The 18,825-nt window shown below is 40.8% G+C and overlaps 1 protein-coding gene and 1 pseudogene across 5 annotated transcripts in view; both read left to right on the forward strand.

Moving 5' to 3' along the window:
* CKAP5 (cytoskeleton associated protein 5) overlaps nucleotides 1-18,825 on the forward strand; it is a 141,703-nt gene that overhangs the window by 87,752 nt on the left and 35,126 nt on the right. For all 5 annotated transcript variants that reach the window (XM_053560495.1, XM_053560496.1, XM_053560497.1 and 2 more), the window contains exons 15-24: nucleotides 220-330; nucleotides 1,550-1,642; nucleotides 3,628-3,813; nucleotides 4,276-4,370; nucleotides 7,146-7,203; nucleotides 7,289-7,414; nucleotides 9,096-9,235; nucleotides 9,521-9,695; nucleotides 10,595-10,708; nucleotides 11,819-11,947. In XM_053560495.1, coding sequence (XP_053416470.1) covers nucleotides 220-330; nucleotides 1,550-1,642; nucleotides 3,628-3,813; nucleotides 4,276-4,370; nucleotides 7,146-7,203; nucleotides 7,289-7,414; nucleotides 9,096-9,235; nucleotides 9,521-9,695; nucleotides 10,595-10,708; nucleotides 11,819-11,947 — 1,227 coding nt within the window. The remainder of the gene's footprint in view (nucleotides 1-219; nucleotides 331-1,549; nucleotides 1,643-3,627; nucleotides 3,814-4,275; nucleotides 4,371-7,145; nucleotides 7,204-7,288; nucleotides 7,415-9,095; nucleotides 9,236-9,520; nucleotides 9,696-10,594; nucleotides 10,709-11,818; nucleotides 11,948-18,825) is intronic.
* On the forward strand, nucleotides 13,064-13,911 carry LOC128564757 (signal peptidase complex catalytic subunit SEC11C-like; annotated as a pseudogene).

The raw sequence follows: 18,825 nt of genomic DNA on the forward strand, positions 1-18,825 counted from the left end.
GTTCTTTCTCTGCTAGGTTCTACAATATATGGTTAATAGATACCTTTTAGCTTACTTAAACTACTATGGAAACACTTCTTCATGGTCGCATAACAGCAGCCTCAGACACTATGGTCTACCTATGGGAGTATTCTTTTAGTTTTGGCTAGGGTATATTTATAGGCTTGCAGTCTGTTACCTTAAGCAATTCCTAATTTTAATATATTTTGGGTTTTACAGATAGAAGTATGTGAAGAAAAAGCTTCAGCTGTTCTTCCCCCTACCTGTATACAGCTTCTAGATAGCAGTAACTGGAAGGAAAGGCTGGCCTGTATGGAAGAATTCCAAAAGGTAGGTGCATTGGGAAGGTTTGCATGGGGAAGAAAATGAGATTATATGGAAGTAATGAAATTCACAAATGAGGGCGGCGCCTGTGGCTCAGTCGGTAGGGCACCGGCCCCATATACCGAGGGTGTCGGGTTCAAACCCGGCCCCGGCCGAACTACAACCAAAAAATAGCCAGGCGTTGTGGCGGGCGCCTGTAGTCCCAGCTACTCGGGAGGCTGAGGCAGGAGAATCGCTTAAGCCCAGGAGTTGGAGGTTGCTGTGAGCTGTGTGAGGCCACGACACTCTACCAAGGGCCATAAAGTGAGACTCTGTCTCTACAAAAAAAAAAACAGAAAGAAATTGACAAATGAGGTATTTGTCCTAATTACTGTGGTTTTTAACCATGTTTCTTGGTGTTAACTAAAGATGAAGGGTTTTTGTTTGATTTTTTTTTTGTAGATGTTTCTTATCTTTCAACATCTGAATTTTGTGGCTTCTGTAAGTTCATAATTTAATACTTATTCAAGAATATTAGGTTCTTATTTTGAGTTATAAGGCTTACCTTAATTTTTAAATTGTACTAGGACATAAAAACTTAAGCAAATAGGTCTCTCCACTTACATCACCCTTAGCCATTTGGGGGTCTCCCCCTTTGTCATCATGATTCCTTGGTAGAATAGACATTATCCCTTGGTATGAAAAGCTCTAGAAAACCTGCATTGGAAAGGAGCATGACAGCTCATTTGACATATGCTGTGTGATTATAATGAAGAGGGGTGTGGAGAAGCTGAAAGAACACTGAGAGGCAGGCACCTTTCAGTCCTGCATCTGCTGATCATCTGGTTTAGGCCTGAGTGTGTACATCTTTGAAATTTAATACTCTGCAGCTTCTAATCTACTCTACTTCGCTATATTTTTAGGAAAATCAAGTAAGAGAAATAATGTTTAAGTGGTTTCTGTCACATACTAGGCAAACAAACTTTTAACTATTACTTTACCTGGAGAAAATAATTTGTGAATTCCTGAAATAGGAACTAAAAGTGTTTCAGTGATATTAATATAACAGTCAAATACAAAGCTTGATAAATAAAGCATTATAGATGAACACACAAAGAAATAAAGCATTATAACAGAAACTATGTAAGTTCTCCACTGTCTCCTTCAGAGGTAACCACTTACCTGACTTTGCTTTGGAATTCATCTTTAACCCTTTAACTCTCTTATTCTCCCATTTTACATTAAGACTGTTGAACTAATGGACCGAACTGAAATGCCATGCCAGGCATTAGTGAGGATGCTGGCCAAGAAACCTGGATGGAAAGAAACTAATTTTCAGGTATTTTTTAATTAGAGATTTATTTTGTAATTGACGTAATTTACATGACATTATCCTATGGAGTGATACAGAAGTATAGTTCTGACAGTGATTTTTATTGAACACAATTGACCCTTGAATAATGCAGGGATTCATGGGGCACCAATCCCCTGCATGGTTGAAAATTTGCATGTAACTTCTGACCCCCCAAAAATACCCTGCTGTTAACCAGAAGTCTTACATAACATAAACAGTTGGTTAACACATATTTTATATGCTGTATGTACTTATATACAGTTTTCTTTTTTTTTTTTGAGACATAGTCTCACTTTGTTGCCCATGGTAGTACCGTGGCATCACAGCTCACAGCAACCTCAAACACTTGGGCTCAAGTGATTCTCTTGCCTCACCCCCCCGACCCCCCCTACCCCCAGTAGCTGGGACTACAGGTGCCCTTCACAACGCTCAGCTATTTTGACAGACGGGGTCTCGCTCTTGCTCAGGCTGGTCTCAAACCCGTGAGCTCAGGCAATCCACCTGCTTTGGCCTCCCAGAGGGCTAGGATTACACGTGAGATACAGTTTTCTTATAGTAAAATAAGCTAGAAAAAAGAAAATATTATTAAGAAAATTAGGGCGGCGCCTGTGACTCAGTGAGTAGGGCGCCGGCCCCATATGCCAAGGGTGGCAGGTTCAAACCCAGCCCTGGCCAAACTGCAACAAAAAAATAGCCGGGCGTTGTGGCAGGCGCCTGTAGTCCCAGCTGCTTGGGAGGCTGAGGCAAGAGAATCGCGTAAGCCCAAGAGTTAGAGGTTGCTGTGAGCCGTGTGATGTCATGGCACTCTACCCGAGGGCAGTACAGTGAGACTCTGTCTCTACAAAAAAAAAAAAAAAAAAATTTACTATTCATTCAGTAGACGTGTATCATCATAAAGGTCTTCATCCTCACTGTCTTCAGGGTGAATAGGCTGAGAAGGAAGAATAGTAGTTGGTCTTGCTGGCTCAGGGGTGCCAGAGGCAGAAGTTCAAAATCATGTTGTTCAAGAGTTAACTTTATAACTTTGTATAGTAATTAGGAGTTTTTATATATACATAAATAAATATGTAAATATATACATATATAATTTTCATTATATAAATGCTTTTTTCTCCTCATTATTTAGGCCCAGAAGCTTTCTAGTCTAATCTGTACATGTTCAATGGAGATATAAACAATGAGATAGCTTTCTTTTTTATTGTTTTTTTGTTTGTTTTGTTTGTATTTGTTTATTTTTGAGAATGGGTCTTGCTCTCATCCTGGCTAGAGTACAACCTCAAGTGATCCTCCTGCCTCAGCCTCCCAAGAAGCTGGGACTGCAGTTGTGCACCACCATGCCCAGCTAATTTTTCTATATTTTGTGGAGATGGGCAGGTCTCACTCTTGCCAGGCTGGTCTCGAACTCCTGAGTTCATGTGGTAGCATTGCTTGTTACTATTTTGGGACTTTAGTTCTTTCTTTCTTTGACTATTAGACAGCTTGTTAATATTGTCAGTTAACTTCTTTTTTTTGTTTGAGACAGCATCTCACTATGTTGCCCTCAGTAGAGTGCTGTGGCATCACAGCTCACAGCCAGCAACCTCAAACCCTTGGGCTCAAGCAATCCTCTTGCCACAGCCTCCCACCTAGCTAGGACTACAGGTGCCTGCCACAATGCCTGGCTATTTTTAGAGATGGGGGGTCTTGCTGTTGCTCAGGCTGTTCTTGAACTCCTTAGCTCAAGCAATCTACCTACCTCGGCTTACCAGAGTGCTAGGATTACAATTGTGAACCACCACACCTGGCCTCTAATTGATAACAATTAAAAGATAAAAATTATTTTACTTCTTTGCTGAAAATTCTGATTTTCGTTTAGTCATGTTCTCAGCTGTCCTTATCTTACATCTTCAGGCTGCTGTTAATACATGAGTATAAGTAAATAAGTAAGTGTCTTTTGTTTGCTCATAACTTTGACACTTATCCTCCTTCAGGTGATGCAAATGAAGCTTCACATAGTGGCTTTGATTGCCCAGAAGGGAAATTTCTCCAAAACTTCAGCTCAAATTGTATTAGATGGCCTTGTGGACAAGATTGGAGATGTGAAATGCGGGAACAATGCAAAAGAAGCTATGACAGCAATAGCTGAAGCTTGTATGCTGCCATGGACAGCTGAACAGGTTAGTGACAGAGAACTCTTGTTCCCTCAGTTTTCCCAATTTTTCCCCAAATTTTAATTTAAGTTTACTAATTGTACTTTAGTTCTTACCTTCTTGAGTAAAACCATCCTTTTACTGCAGTTTTAATACTGCATTTTTATTTTATTTTTTACTTTTAATATACTATCATCTGATAATAAAAATTTATCACCAGTATTCTGCAAAGGTGAGAGTAACTTTCTCTTTAAATATTATAGTCCAGAATGATCACTAGTGAAAATCTGAACAGTTCAGAATGCTTTTAGTACTACTGCCACTTGCCTCATTTTCTTGTGTAGGTTAACTCTCATTTGTAAGACATTCTTATAGTTGTTTTAGTATCAGAAAACCATGTTTAATCCGGCTCTACCTTAACATTGTGGTATATTTATGTAAGACATAGGAGGGAGAAAATGAAGATCTCTTGTTTTTGCTCTGCTTCAGGTTATGTCAATGGCATTCTCACAGAAAAATCCCAAGAATCAATCAGAAACCCTGAATTGGCTATCAAATGCGATAAAAGAATTTGGTTTTTCTGGGTAAGTCAGAAAGAAATCAAATGGAAAATAATTAAATATTTACCAGTCTCTGATTGGTAATTATATTTGTCATAGGCATCTCTGATTATTTCTGAAAAGCTAAAGCTGGGTTGTCTCATTTATGTAAGACAAAACCTCTTTTGTTTTCAAAAATCTATATATTGACTTGTGTTCCTGCATTTATTTATTTGTTTATTTTTAGAGACAGAGTCTCACTTTATTGCCATCGGTAGAGTGCCATGGCGTCACACAGCTCACAGCAACCTCCAACTCCTGAGCTTAGGCGATTCTCTTGCCTCAGCCTTCTGAGTAGCTGGGACTACAGGCATCCGCCGCAACGCCCAGCTATGTTTTTGTTGCAGTTTGGCCGGGGCCGGATTTGAACCCACCTCCTTCGGCATATGGGGCTGACACCCTACCCACTGAGCCACAGGTGCTGCCCTTTTTTCGTTATTGTTGTCGTTGTTTAGCAGGCCTGGGCCAGGCTCGAACCCGCCAGCCTTGGTGTATGTGGCTGGTGCCCTATACACTGAGCTACGAGCGCCGAGCCTATTCCAGGTACTTTGTAAAAATTTCTTCCTACGTGGTGGCTCTCACCTGTAATCCTAGCACTCTGGGAGCCCAAGGCAGGTGGATTGCTTGAGCTTAGGAGTTTGAGAACAGCCTGAGCAAGAGCAAAATCCTATCTCTACAAAAAATAAAAATTAGTAAAACTAGCTGGGCATTGTGGTGAGTACCTGAAGTGACAGCTACTCGGGAGTCCAAGGCAAGAGGATCTCTCGAGCCCAAGAGTTTGAGGTTGCTATGAGCTATGATGCCATGGCACTCTACTCAGGGTGACAGAATGAGACGGTCTCAATTATAAAATAAATAAATAAATAAAGGGAGCATGCCCGTAGCTCAGTGGTTAGGTCGCCTGCCACGTGCACCGGGGCTAGAGGTTTCAAACCCATCCCAGGCCTGTTAAAGAACAACAACAACAAAAAAAATAGGTCAAAAAATAGGGGCGTCAATTTCTTATCTTGCTTTATTTTTATTCCATTGTTCCTTTTTAGTTTTGTTTTGTTTTGAGACAGTCTCACTATGTTGCCCTCAGTAGAGTATGTGGCGTCACAGTTGATAGCAACCTCAAACCCTTGGGCTTAAGCGATTCTCTTGCCTCAGCCTCCCAAGTAGCTGGCACTACAGGTGCCCACCACAACGCCCAGCTATTTTGTTGTTGTTGCAGTTGCACTTGTCATTGTTGTTTTTTAGGTGGCCTGGGCTGGGTTCAAACCTGCCAGCCTCCGTGCATGTGGTTGGTGCACTACCCATTGAGCTACAAGCTCTACCTGTTTGTTTTTATTAAGACAGCATCTCACTTGGTCACGTTTGGCAGAGTGCTATGGTGTCATAGCTCACAGCAGCCTCTAACTCCTGGGCTCAAGCTATCCTCCTGTCTCAGCCTCCCAAGTAACTGAGACTACATGTACCTGCCACAATGCCCAACAATTTTTAGAGACAGGGTCTTGCTCTTGCTCAGACTGGTCTCAAACCTGTGAGCTCAAGCAATCCACCCACCTTGGCCTCTCAGAGTGCTGGGATTACAGGCATGAGCCACCTTGCCCAATCCTAATTAGAGGATTTTTGAGCAGAAGAGTAATAAGATCATTGTGACAGTGGTCAAATAGAACAGATAGTGAGAATCAAAGACAGGGAAGCTACTTGGTAGGCTACTGGAGTAATCCTGTCAAGAAATTATTGTATTTTAGGCATAGATTATAGAGCTGGAAGTGTCATGTCCTCATAATATATATTAAAAGTAGAACTGAACAGAGTATTGGGTACAAGAGAGATGAGTCAGGAATAACTCTGAAAAGTCAAGGATAGACTAAACAACTAGAAGAAATACTGAAGTAGAGAAGACTGAGAGGAAAAGGTTTTGGTTTGGGGGTGCAGGATATCTGCTGAGCATGCAAATGGAAATGTCACACAGACAGTTGACTATGTGAATCTGGAATTCATGACAGAGTTTAGGAAAAAAATTAAGAGACTTCATTTAAGCATAATAAGACTATCAGTATGTAGACAGTATTTAAAGCTCACTTTAAAATGAGTATAGTGGCTCGGCACCCATGCACAGTGGTTATGGCGTCAGCCACATACACCGAGGCTGGTGGGTTCGAGCCCAGCCTGGGCCAGCTAAACAACAATGACAACTGCAACAAAAAAATAGCCTGGCATGGTGGCAGGCGCCTGTAGTCCCAGCTTCTTGGGAAGCTGAGGCAAGAGAATTGCTTAAGCTCAAGAGTTTGAGGTTGCTGGGACGCCATGGAACTCTACTGATGACGACGTAGTAAGACCCGTGTCTGAAAAAAAAAAAAAAAAGGGTGGTGCCTGTGGCTCAGTGGGTAGGGCACCGGCCCCATATACTGAGGGTATACTGAGGGTGGCAGGTTTAAACCCGGCCCCGGCCAAATTGCAACAAAAAAAAAAGCCGGGCGTCGTGGCAGGTGTCTGTAGTCCCAGCTACTCGGGAGGCTGAGGCAAGAGAATCGCCTAAGCCCAGGAGTTGGAGGTTGCTGTGAGCTGTGTGACGCCATGGCACTCTATGGAGGGCGATAAAGTGAGACTGTCTCTCTACAAAAAAAACAATTAAATAAATAAATAAAATGAGTGTAGTAAGACAGTATGTGAGAACTCCTCAAAAGGGGGCCAGTCCCAGAGTCTGGCTTTATAAAACTATTTGATATTTTGAAATTTTTGATTATTTTTAATTCTAAATGTTTCTTTTAGATTAAATGTCAAAGCTTTCATTAGCAATGTGAAGACAGCTCTTGCTGCAACAAACCCAGTGAGTACCTACCAGCATATGACCATTATTGCCATCTTTGTGGTTCTGTTCTGATTTGAAAAGTTCTTTTTATGCTTTCTGGCAGGCTGTGAGGACTTCTGCCATCACCTTACTTGGTGTGATGTATCTATATGTTGGTCCCTCTTTGCGAATGTTTTTTGAGGATGAGAAGCCTGCTCTCTTATCCCAGATAGATGCAGAATTTGAGAAGGTAAAGGTTTTGCAAATGATAGAATCTGTTGGTGGACTTGGGAATCTCATAGTAGTTAAAACTAAACTCTTAAACTTGATAATAAAGAATGTGTATTTTTGTTGTTGTTTTTGGGGGGTGTTTGAGACAGAGTCTCACTTTGTCACCCTCAGTAGAGTACTGTGGTGTCATAGCTCACAGCAACCTCCAGTTCTTGGGCTTAGGCAATTCTGTTGCCTCAGCCTCCCAAGTAGCTGGAACTACAGGTGGCCACCACAACGCCCAGTTATTTTTTTGTTTCAGTTTGGCTGGGGCTGGGTTCAAACCCACCATCCTTGGTATATGGGGCCAGCGCCCTACTCAGTGAGCTATAGGCACCGCCCTGTATGTCTGGTTTTATGGCATATGTATCCCTGAAAGAGTTCACAAAAAGTTGGTGACTTTGTCTGTGAAGAAGAGAATTGCGTAGCTATGGTATAGTACAGGGAATATTCTTCTTTACATCCTTTTCTACCTTTGGAATTTCAAACATTGTGAATGTATCCTAGTCAGAAAGTATATTAAGGGCAGCGCCTGTGGCTCAGTGAGTAGGGTGCTGGCCCCATATACCGAGGGTGGTGGGTTTGAACCTGGCTCCGGCCAAACTGCAACAAAAAAATAGCTGGGCATTGTGGCGGGTGCCTATAGTCCCAGCTACTTGGGAGGCTGAGGCAAGAGAATCACCTAAGCCCAGGAGCTGGAGGTTGCTATGAGCTGTGATACCATGGTACCTTACCGGGGGCGACAAAGTGAACCTTTCTCTAAAAAAAAAAAAGACAGTTTATTAAATAGAACTTTTATTTTTCAATTTAAAATTAAAATCATAGAACAGGTATGGTGCCTCACGCCTGTAATCCTAGCACTCTGGGAGGCCAAGACAAGTAGATTGCTTGAGCTCATGAGTTCCAGACCAGCATGAGCAAGAGCAAGACCCTGTCTCTAAAAAATAGCCAGGCACTGTGGCAGGCACCTGTAGTCCTAGCTAATTGGGAGGCTTAGGCATAAGGATCGCTTGAGCCCAAAAATTTGAGGTTTCTGTGAGCTATCACACCATGGCAGTCTTCCAAGTACAACAAAGAAAAACTGTCTCAGATAAATAATTAAAAATAAAAATCATGACTTAATCTTCCTTGAATACATTTTCTGACTCAAATTGCTAAGTGTTGGCAGACTCATTCTGTGTTGTCTTGGGCAAATGATTCATATGACTGAAAAGGCAGATTCTAGGCTCGGCTCCCATGGCACAGTGGTTATAGCGCCGGCCACATACACCCAGGCTGGTGGGTTTGAACCCAGCCCAGGCCGGCTAAACAGTAATGACAAATGTAACAAAAAATGGTAGGGCATTGTGTCGGTCGCCTGTAATCCTAGCTACTTTGGAGGCTGAGGCAAGGAGTTGCTTGAGCCCAAGAGTTTAAGGTGGCTGTGAACTGATGAAAAGACAGATTCTAATTAAAAATTTAAAAATTTTTTCAAAAAGTCATATTCTAATAAGTCTGTATAAACATAACTTCTGCCATGCATTCTCAAAATTTTAAACAGATAGGAATTAAAATATCTGTAATGTAAATAAGTACTCTGAAGGAACGAGAAAGTTTGACACAGATACCTTCTCTAATTTGTTTGCTTTCATATCCTTCATCACTAATTCATTTGTATGTAGATGCAGGGCCAAAGCCCACCTGCTCCAACCAGGGGAATTTCCAAGCATAGCACAAGTGGTATAGATGAAGGAGAAGATGGAGATGAGCCAGATGATGGGAGTAATGATGTTGTCGATCTTTTGCCAAGGACAGAGATCAGGTAGGTTTCAGTCTGTGAAGTGGTTTATTTGATTCATTATATTGAATTTCTTTTTTTTTTTTTTTTTGCAGTTTTTTTGACCTGGGCTGGGTTTGAACCCGCCACCTCCGGCATATGGGGCCAGTGCCCTACTCCTTTGAGCTACAGGTGCCTCCATGACTCATGATATTGAATTTTTTTTCCTTCCTTTTTTTTTTGCCTTCTCTTTGAATATAGTGAACTTACATGACATGATTATTATTCTTTTAGGAGTCTATGTTTAAGGTTCTGTCTTCTGTTTTTCAGTGATAAAATCACTTCAGAGTTGGTATCTAAGATCGGTGACAAGAATTGGAAGATCAGGAAAGAAGGCCTAGATGAAGTGGCAGGTGTTATCAATGAAGCAAAATTTATCCAACCGAATATAGGTGAACTTCCAACTGCCTTGAAGGGTCGACTCAATGATTCAAATAAAATCTTGGTATGTAGAGTACATGCCTGTCCCTTTCTCCCTTCCTTACCCCCGATGTAGGCATTTCTTTTTCAATATAGCCTTCATTAGTACATGAGTGGTCACTGAATTTGCTTTGAACTAGAAATAGCTTTTTTTAATTTTTTAGTGTACCTCAAGATATGTTGACAGATGGCAGATGTATTAATTAAATTTTATGAATCTCAGAATTTACTTTTTATGGGAATCCAGTATTAAAAATCTTTGTCTAAAATGCTTATATGTAAACATGCTTAAATTTCTATTGACAATTGCGAAATTCAGATTTTTTTTTTTTAATATCAGAGTTCCCTTAAACTAGGCTTTATCTTAAAGTTGTCAAGTAGTATAATCTCTGGTTTAAAGTTCTAATTGTCCATGTTTATGAGCTGATGATTAAAGGAGAGACTAATACTTGGCCAAGCACAATACCTCATGCCTGTAAACCTAGCACTCTAGGAGGCTGAAGTGGAAGGATCACTTGCAGTCAGGAGTTTGAGAACAGCCTGAGCAAGAGTGAGGCCCCGTCTCTACCAAAGAAAAATTAGCCAGCATGGTGACTCACACCTGTATTCCCAGCTACTTGGGAGACTGAGGCAAGAGAATCGCTTGAGCCCAAGAGTCTGAGGTTGCTGTGAGCTGTAACACCATGGCACTCTACCTAGAGCAACAGAGGGAGACCTTGTCTCACAGAAATAAAAAAAATTTAAAAATTGGAAAGATTACTACCTAAAAATTATGCACAGATTAATTAGAATAGTTGTCACAAGCTGATGTCCCTTAAGTAGGCCAGAAATTTCCTACTGTAATGACTATAGCAGCAAGCTTGAAAAACTTTGAGCACAGCCTGTTTATGACTTGAACATAAAGTGTTGGCTCTTTCTACTCAGGTGCAGCAGACTTTGAACATCCTCCAGCAGCTGGCAGTAGCCATGGGCCCAAATATAAAGCAACATGTAAAGAATTTAGGCATCCCTATCATCACAGTCCTTGGAGACAGCAAGGTAAGCCTCATAACTCAGCCCCATTCTGGAAGAAACTAGCTGCATTCTTGGACAAAAGATAATTCTTTTTTTTAGAGAACATGTAAAACATTTATAAACTTTATACAAAGTCTTTTTGGCCAGGGCTGTGTTTGAACCCGCCACCTCCAGCATATTGGGCCAGCGCCCTACTCCTTTGAGCCACAGGCGCCCCCACCACCTTTATAAACTTTATAAAGATGAGAACGTTAGAAGAAAAATAGTAAATATTTTTATCTTCTAGGCATTATTACAATGTGACCTGATATATCACTTACTAGCTTTATGACCCTAAGATAAGTTATCTTCTCTGACAGTTTCTTTATCTATAAAATTGCTTTGTTTACAGAATTAAATGAGTCTCTATGTAAGATATATTTTATTATGCCTGTCTTGTATAGTATGCATTCACAAAATGGTTGCTGCTACTATTGTAACATCATTAATTTATTAGAGTATTGGTATAGTGAATAAAATATAGGTCATGAAGTTATTTTTTGCCTTTTTTTCCCCTGTGAACTAGAACAGGATGTTCTGATAGTTCAGTAAGATATTTGTGGTTTCATAGTCCTAAAATTCACTGAAGTGTCATAGAAGGTTGCAAACCTTATCTTTAGCCTTGAATAGTTCAGTGTTTCTTTACTTTTGTGTAAGTCATTTAATTTGAGGAATGGTGCTATTTTAATATTAATATAAGTTAATATTAAAACATAAAATTTTAATCAAATTGTTGGCAGTTTCGTTCTTTACCATTATGAAATCTTTAGCATGTAGAATTCCATTCTTTAGCAGACAGTCATGGACATAAGAGCCTTCAGAAATTCAGGAAAGAAAATCTAAGAATTTATTCTTCTTACATGGTATTTTACATCTAGATCATTGCTTTCTAATTAACTGAGTACAGGAAATTTACAATTTAGAGTTTTATATTTCTACTTTATTTTGGTATAATCATGGAACTAGTTTCTGTTTCAGAGAAGATGATTCCACATAGGTTCACATGGACCTTAGAGAAACCTTCATTGTTCACATATTCATTCCCTATCTCCAACTATAGTTGATGTTATTTTTGCTATCCTCTTCTCCATTCAGAACAATGTTCGAGCTGCTGCCCTAGCAACTGTGAATTCTTGGGCAGAACAGACAGGCATGAAGGAATGGCTGGAGGGAGAAGATCTTTCTGAAGAGCTCAAAAAGGAAAATCCTTTCTTGAGGCAAGAGGTTAGTACTAAATTAATCAGGTACATTACTCATGTCTTTTACTTCACTTGGGCCTGATAAATATAGTACATTCATGGTTAAAATGCTGGTTATGGTTATAGTTGCATTATAAGACAGTTAATAAAATGAAACCAAATTCCTAGAGCTTTGATATTCATGTGCTTTTTTCTCTTTCTTTTTTCTTTTTTTAGAGACAGTCTTACTTTATCACAGAATTCAAATATGCAGAGTACCATGGCGTCATAGCAATCTCCAGCTCTTGGGCTTAGGCGATTCTCTTGCCATAGCCTCCCAAGTAGCTGAGACTACAGGCACCTGCCACAACGCCCAGCTATTTTTTTGTTATTGCAGTTTGGCCAGGGTCCGGTTCGAACCCGTCACCTTCTGTATATGAAAGCGGCGTCCTACCCACTGAGCCATAAGTGCTGTCCATGTGCCTTTTTTTTTTTTTTCCTTTCACCTCATTTTTTTGGGGGAAGTCGTAAGCTGTCCCCTGGATAGAGTGCCATGGCTTCATAGCTCACAGCACCTCCAACTCTTGGGCTCAAGGGATCCTCTTGCCTCAGTTTTTCTATTTTTAGTAGAGATGCAGTTTCAATTTTGCTCAGGGTGGTCTCAAACTGCAGAGCTCAAGCAATCCACCTGCTTCAGCCCCCCAGAGTGCTAGGATTACAGGCATGAGCCACTGTGCCCGACCCTTTCACCTGATTTTTTAATAAAACTTTTTAAAGGGGGCGGCGCCTGTGGCTCAGCGGGTAGGGCGCCGGTCCCATATGCCGGAGGTGGCGGGTTCAAACCCAGCCCCGGCCAAAAAAAAAAACTTTTTAAAGGACTAGTATTTTTCTGGAATTTTCTCTTAAATGCTTAAATAGTAAAAGTTTTAATCAGAAAATAAAAAAAAAGAGCTTTAACATTTGAAAATTTATCAGGGTAATCCATCATACAAGATAAAGGAAAAAAATCTTATGATCATGTCAATTGATACAAAAATAGCATTTCATGAAATCTAAAACCCATTCATGAATAAGAATTCTCAGCAAGAGTGGTCAGGTGCCCAGCGGTTGCTCTGCAGCTGTCCGTGACACTTGGAGACAGCAGGTCCCCGGAGAACCCACCATGGTACCTGCGCATACCTTGGGGCTGCATCTCCGAGTCAGATTGGACATCTTTGGGGATCTGTGGAAGATGGACAAGTGCCAATTCTATTAGCAGGTGTTAAACTTTGCCATGATTATGTATTCTGCACTCATGATATGGAAAGGCCTGATTGTGCTCACTGGCAGTGAAATCCCAGCTGAAGTGGTGCTGAGTGGCAGCATGGAGCTGGCCCTTCACATGAGAGACCTTCTGTTCCTCACAAATTTCTGGGAAGACCCCATTAGAGTTGGTTGCAGTAGTTGTTTTTTAGTTGAAGGACAAGACATTTTAATGGTTCACAGACTAATCAAAGTTCATGAAAATGATAATGGAGAAATCAAATTTCTGACCAAATGAGATAATGATAAAGTTGTTGATAGAGGTTTATATAAAGAAGGCCAGAGGGCGGCGCCTGTGGCTCAGTGAGTAGGGCGCCAGCCCCATATACCGATGGTGGCGGGTTCAAAGCCAGCCCCGGCCAAACTGCAACAAAAAAATAGCCAGGCGTTGTGGCGGGTGCCTGTAGTCCCAGCTGCTCGGGAGGCTGAGGCAAGAGAATCATGTGAGCCCAAGAGCTGGAAGTTGCTGTGAGCCCTGTGACACCACGGCACTCTACCAAGGGCAGTAAAGTGAGACTCTGTCTCTACAAAAAAAAAAAAAAAGAAGGCCAGAACTGGCTCAAAAAGAAAGATGTGATGGGAAGAGCAAGAGTGTTTTTATCACATGTTGGTATGATCATCATAATAATGAATGATGACTATCCAGGATTCAAATATGCTCTTTTGTCTGTAATGGGTACATATGTTTTATTGAAGTGTGTATCTTAAAATGAGAAGTAATTCCAGCTTGGCGCCCAGTAGCGCAGTGGTTACAGCACCAGTTGCATACACTGAGGGTGGCGGGTTTGAACCTGGCCCAGGCCAGCTAAACAACAGTGACAATTGCAACAAAAAAATGGCCAGGTGTTGTGGCGGGCACCTGTAGTCTCAGCCACTTGGGAGGCTGAGGCAAGAGAATCGTTTAAGCCCAAAGAGTTTAAGGTTGCTGTGAGGTGTGATGCCACGGCACTCTACCGAGGGCGACATAATGAGACTCTGTCTCGAAAAAGAAAAAGAAATGAGAAGCAATTCCTGAAACCAGATTTAAGTGAACTCTGTTGAAAAAGAGAAAAATTAATATATTTAAAATATTCCACTTTCTGTATAAGAAGAAACAGTGTGATATTTTTGTCTTGTCCAAATAAATGATCTATCACCAAAAAAAAATTTCAGCAAATTAGTTATAGAAAAGATTTACCTCTGCTTGAGCATCTGCAATAATCCTTTGCAGATAACATCCTGCTTAATGGTGAAAGACTGAATGCTTTCTACCTAAAATCTGGGGCAAAGAAGGCATATTGACTCTCACTACGATTCAATATAGTACTGGAAGCTCTAGTCACTGCAGTAAGTAATACAAGGAAAAGAAATGAAAGTCGGTAAGGGCTGTTAGCTCATAGCTATAATCCAGTTACTCTGGGAGTGCTAGGCAGTACTTGAGCTCAGTAGTTTGAGAACCTTGTTTCTACTAAAAATAGAAAAAGTAGCCAAGCTTCATGCTGCATACCTGTAGTCCCAGCTACTTGGGAGGTTGAAGCAGGAGTCTTGAGAGTGCAGTGAGGTACGATGATGGTGCTACACTGTACCGGGGTGACAGAAAGATTATGTCTCAAAAAATAAAATAGGGCAGCTCTTGTGGCTCAGTGAGTAGGGCACTGGCCCCATATACCGAGGGTGGCAGGTTCAATCCTGGCCCTGGCCAAACTGCAACAGAAAAATAGCTGGGGGTGGCACCTGTGGCTCAGTGAGTAGGGCGCTGGCCCCATATGCCGAGTGTGGCGGGTTCAAACCCAGCCCCGGCCAAACTGCAACAAAAAAATAGCCAGGCGCTGTGGGAGGCGCCTGTAGTCCCAGCTAATGGGGAGGCTGAGGCAAGAGAATCGTGTAAGCCCAAGAGTTAGAGGTTGCTGTGAGCCGTGTGATGCCACGGCACTCTACCCGAGGGCGGTACAGTGAGACTCTGTCTCTACAAAAAAAATAAAATAAAAAATAGCTGGGCACTGTGGTGGGCACCTGTAGTCCCAGCTACTTGGGAGGCTGAGACAAAAGGATCGCCTAAGCTCAAGAACTGGAGGTTTCTGTGAGCTGTGACGCCACAGAACTCTACCAAGGGTGACAAAGTGAGACTCTGTCTCTAAAAAATAATAATAATAAAATAAAAATAAGTCATACAGAGAATAAAAAGAATTTGTTTCTTTGTAATATGACTGTGTACTTAGAAAATTCCAAGAAATCTATAAGTAAATTCCTAGACCTACTCAATACGTTCCACAAGATTGGAAGATAAAAAGCCAATATACAAAAATTAGTCACACTCGGGGCAGCGCCTGTGGCTCAATGGAGTAAGGCACCGGCACCATATGCCGGAGGTGGCAGGTTCAAACCCAGCCCTGGCCAAAAACTGCAAAAAAAAAAAAAAAAATTAGTCACACTCTATTATTTTAGGCCAGGCACAGTGGCTCATGCCTGTAAACCTAGCACTCTGGGTGGCTGAGGCAGGTGGATTGCTTGAGCTTATAGGTTCAAGACTACTTTGAGCAAGAACGAGACCCCTTCTCTACTAAAAATAGAAAAACTGAGGCAAGAGCATCAATAGCTTGACATTCTATCTCAAAAAAGAAAAAAATGGCTTTGCACCTGTAGCTCAGTGGCTAGGGTGCCATCCACATACACCAGAACTGGCAGGTTCAAACCCAGCCCAGGGCTGTCAAACAACAATAACAACTACAACCAAAAAATAGCCATGAGTTGTGGCTGGCGCCTATAGTCCGAGCTAATGGGGAGGCTGAGGCAAGAGAATCACTTAAGCCCAAGATTTTGAGGTTACTGTGAGCTGTGATGTCATGTCACTCTACCGAGGGCAACATAGTGAGACTGTCTCAAAAAAAGAAAAAAAAATTTATTATTTTACAGGTGTTAAAGAAAATGAAATCCTTAGGTATATATGCACTTAAAATTCAAATCCAAAATAGGTATGATGAAAATTACAGATGCTTATAAGATTCAAACACGACCTAAATAAATGAAGAGATAGCCTGTGTTTGTGGATTAGACGACTCAACGTACAGATGTTAATCCTTAAATTAACACAATTCCTATCAAATTTTAGCAATGTACTTATTAAAGATATGCTTATTCTACAATTAACATGGAAAAGCACAGGCCTTAGAGTAGCTAAAACTATTTTCACAGAGAAGAAAAGAAAATGGGTAGAATCACTTTCTTTCTTTTTTTTTTTTTTTTTTAGGCTAGTCAAGTGAAGCATTAAAAGTGGAGAAGGAGGCTTGGCACCTGTAGCTCAAGCAGCTAAGGCGCCAGCCATATACATCAGAGCTGATGGGTTTGAATCCGGCCCGGGCCTGCCAAACAATGACAACTTTAACCAAAAAACAGCCCCGCGTTGCGGCAGGTGCCTGTAGTCCCAGCTACTCGGGAGGCTGAGGCAAGAGAATTGCTTAAGCCCAGGAGTTGGAGGTTGCTGTGAGCTGTGATGCCACAGCACTCTATCCAGGGCGATAGCTTGAGGCTCTCTCTGTCTCAAAAAAAAAAAAAGTGGAGAAGGATCAATTAGTTGTAAACACCCTGTACTTGGACAATCCCACTTCATCATATATTAAATCTTACTATGTTGCTAATGTAATCTAGACATTGTGATAATGGTGGCAGCCTGAACTAGAAATAGACACAGACCAGTAGAAACCAGAGACCCACACTAATATGATCAACTAACTTTTTATAAAGCTACAAAAGTAAAATGCAGTGGAAGAAGGATAGCCTCTTAAATAATTCTGGAGCAATTGGACATCCATAGACCATAAAAATGAACTTTCACCTAAACTTTACATCTTAGAAAAATTAACTCAAAACAGATTATGGACTTAAATGTAAAACATAAAATTATAGAACATTTAAAAGATAACATAGAAAAAGTCCAGGTTAGCTCAGTGCCTGTGGCTCAAGCAGCTAGGGTGCCAGCCAGACGGGTTTGAATCCAACCTGGACCTGCCAAACAACGATGGCTGCAACCAAAAAATAGCTGGTGTTGTGCCAGGCGCCTATAATCCCAGCTACTTGGGAGGCGGAGGCAGGAGAATCACTTGAGCCCATAAGTTGGAGGTTGCTGTGAACTGGGATGCCATGGCACTCTATCCACGGTGACACCTTGAGGCTCTTTCTCAAAAAAAAAAAAGAAAGAAAGGAAAAGGAAAAAAAAAAGAAAAACTCCAGCTTATAAGGCTGATAAGTGGTTCTTAGACTTGAAACCAAAAAGTTGATAAATTGGGACACACTGAGATTAAAAATTTTTTGAGCTTCAGGTTCATAACAAGTTAAAGATGTTTTTAAAAGCAATTAAAAATTTTACTTTGCAAAAAAAAACACATGAAGATAAAAAGTAAGCTACAGAATAGGAGAAAATATTTGCAAATTCTATATCCAATAAAAGACAAGTATTTAGAATACATAAAAAACTCTCCAAACCGAATAGTCATTTTCTTTTTTTTTAGAAACAGAATCTCACTTTTTTGCCCTCAGTAGAGTGCCTTGCATCACAGCTCACAGCAGCCTCCAGCTCTTAGGCTTAGGCGATCTTGCCTCAGCCTCCCGAGTAGCTGGGACTACAGACACCCGCCACAATGCCCAGCTATTCTTTTATTGCAGTTTGGCCGGGGCCAGGTTAGAACTCGCCACCCTCGGTATATGGGGCCGGCACCCTAATCAATGAGCCACAGGCACGACCATGAACAGACATTTCACTAATAAGAATATATACATAGGAAATGAGCCCAGGAAAGATGTTCAATGACTTAGAGGCCTTCAGGGAAATGTAAATTTAAAATACAGTGAAAAAGCATTTAAAATACAGTAAAATACAGTGAAAAAGCATTACAGCATTTAAAATACAGTGATAGCATTTTATAGCTATCAGAATTGCTATAAAAAAGACAGTAACACCAAATGCTGGCAAGGATGTGGAGAAACTTGAACACTCATACATTGCTGGTAGAAATGTAAAATAGTTCAGCCACTCTAGAAAATGGTTAGACGTTTTCTTATAAAACTAAACTTGCAGTCATATGACCCAGCAACTGCACGCATGGCCTTTTATTCCAGAAAAATGAAAATTTATGTATAAGTATTGATAGTAGCTTCATCCATAGTAGCCAAAAACTTCTGTGTGTAGCTCAGTGGTAGAGCGTTTGACTGCTTAATAACCAAAAACCAGAATAAGCTTAGATAGCCTTATGTAGATGAATGGTTAAACAAACCTGTTGTACATTCATATATAGAATAGTGTTTAGCAACAAAGAATGAACTATTGATACACACAACAATTTAGATAAATCTCCAAAGAATAATGCTGAGTGACAAAAATCAATTCCAAACAGTTATATACTATGATTTAATTTACATAACATGTTTAGAATGACAAAATTTTAGAAATGGAGAATAGATTAATGGTTGCTAGGGATTAGGAAGAAGAAAAGGTGGATGGATGTGGTTTTAAAAAAGGCAACATGAGGAATCCCTGTGATATAACAAGATAACTAGATTGCATCAATACCAATGTCCTGGTTTGATAATGTAGTATAGTTTTATAAAGTGTTACTGTTGGAGAAAACTGGGTAAAGGGTGCATGGGATC

Source organism: Nycticebus coucang, chromosome 14, assembly GCF_027406575.1.
Source record: "Nycticebus coucang isolate mNycCou1 chromosome 14, mNycCou1.pri, whole genome shotgun sequence".
NCBI lineage: Eukaryota > Metazoa > Chordata > Mammalia > Primates > Lorisidae > Nycticebus > Nycticebus coucang.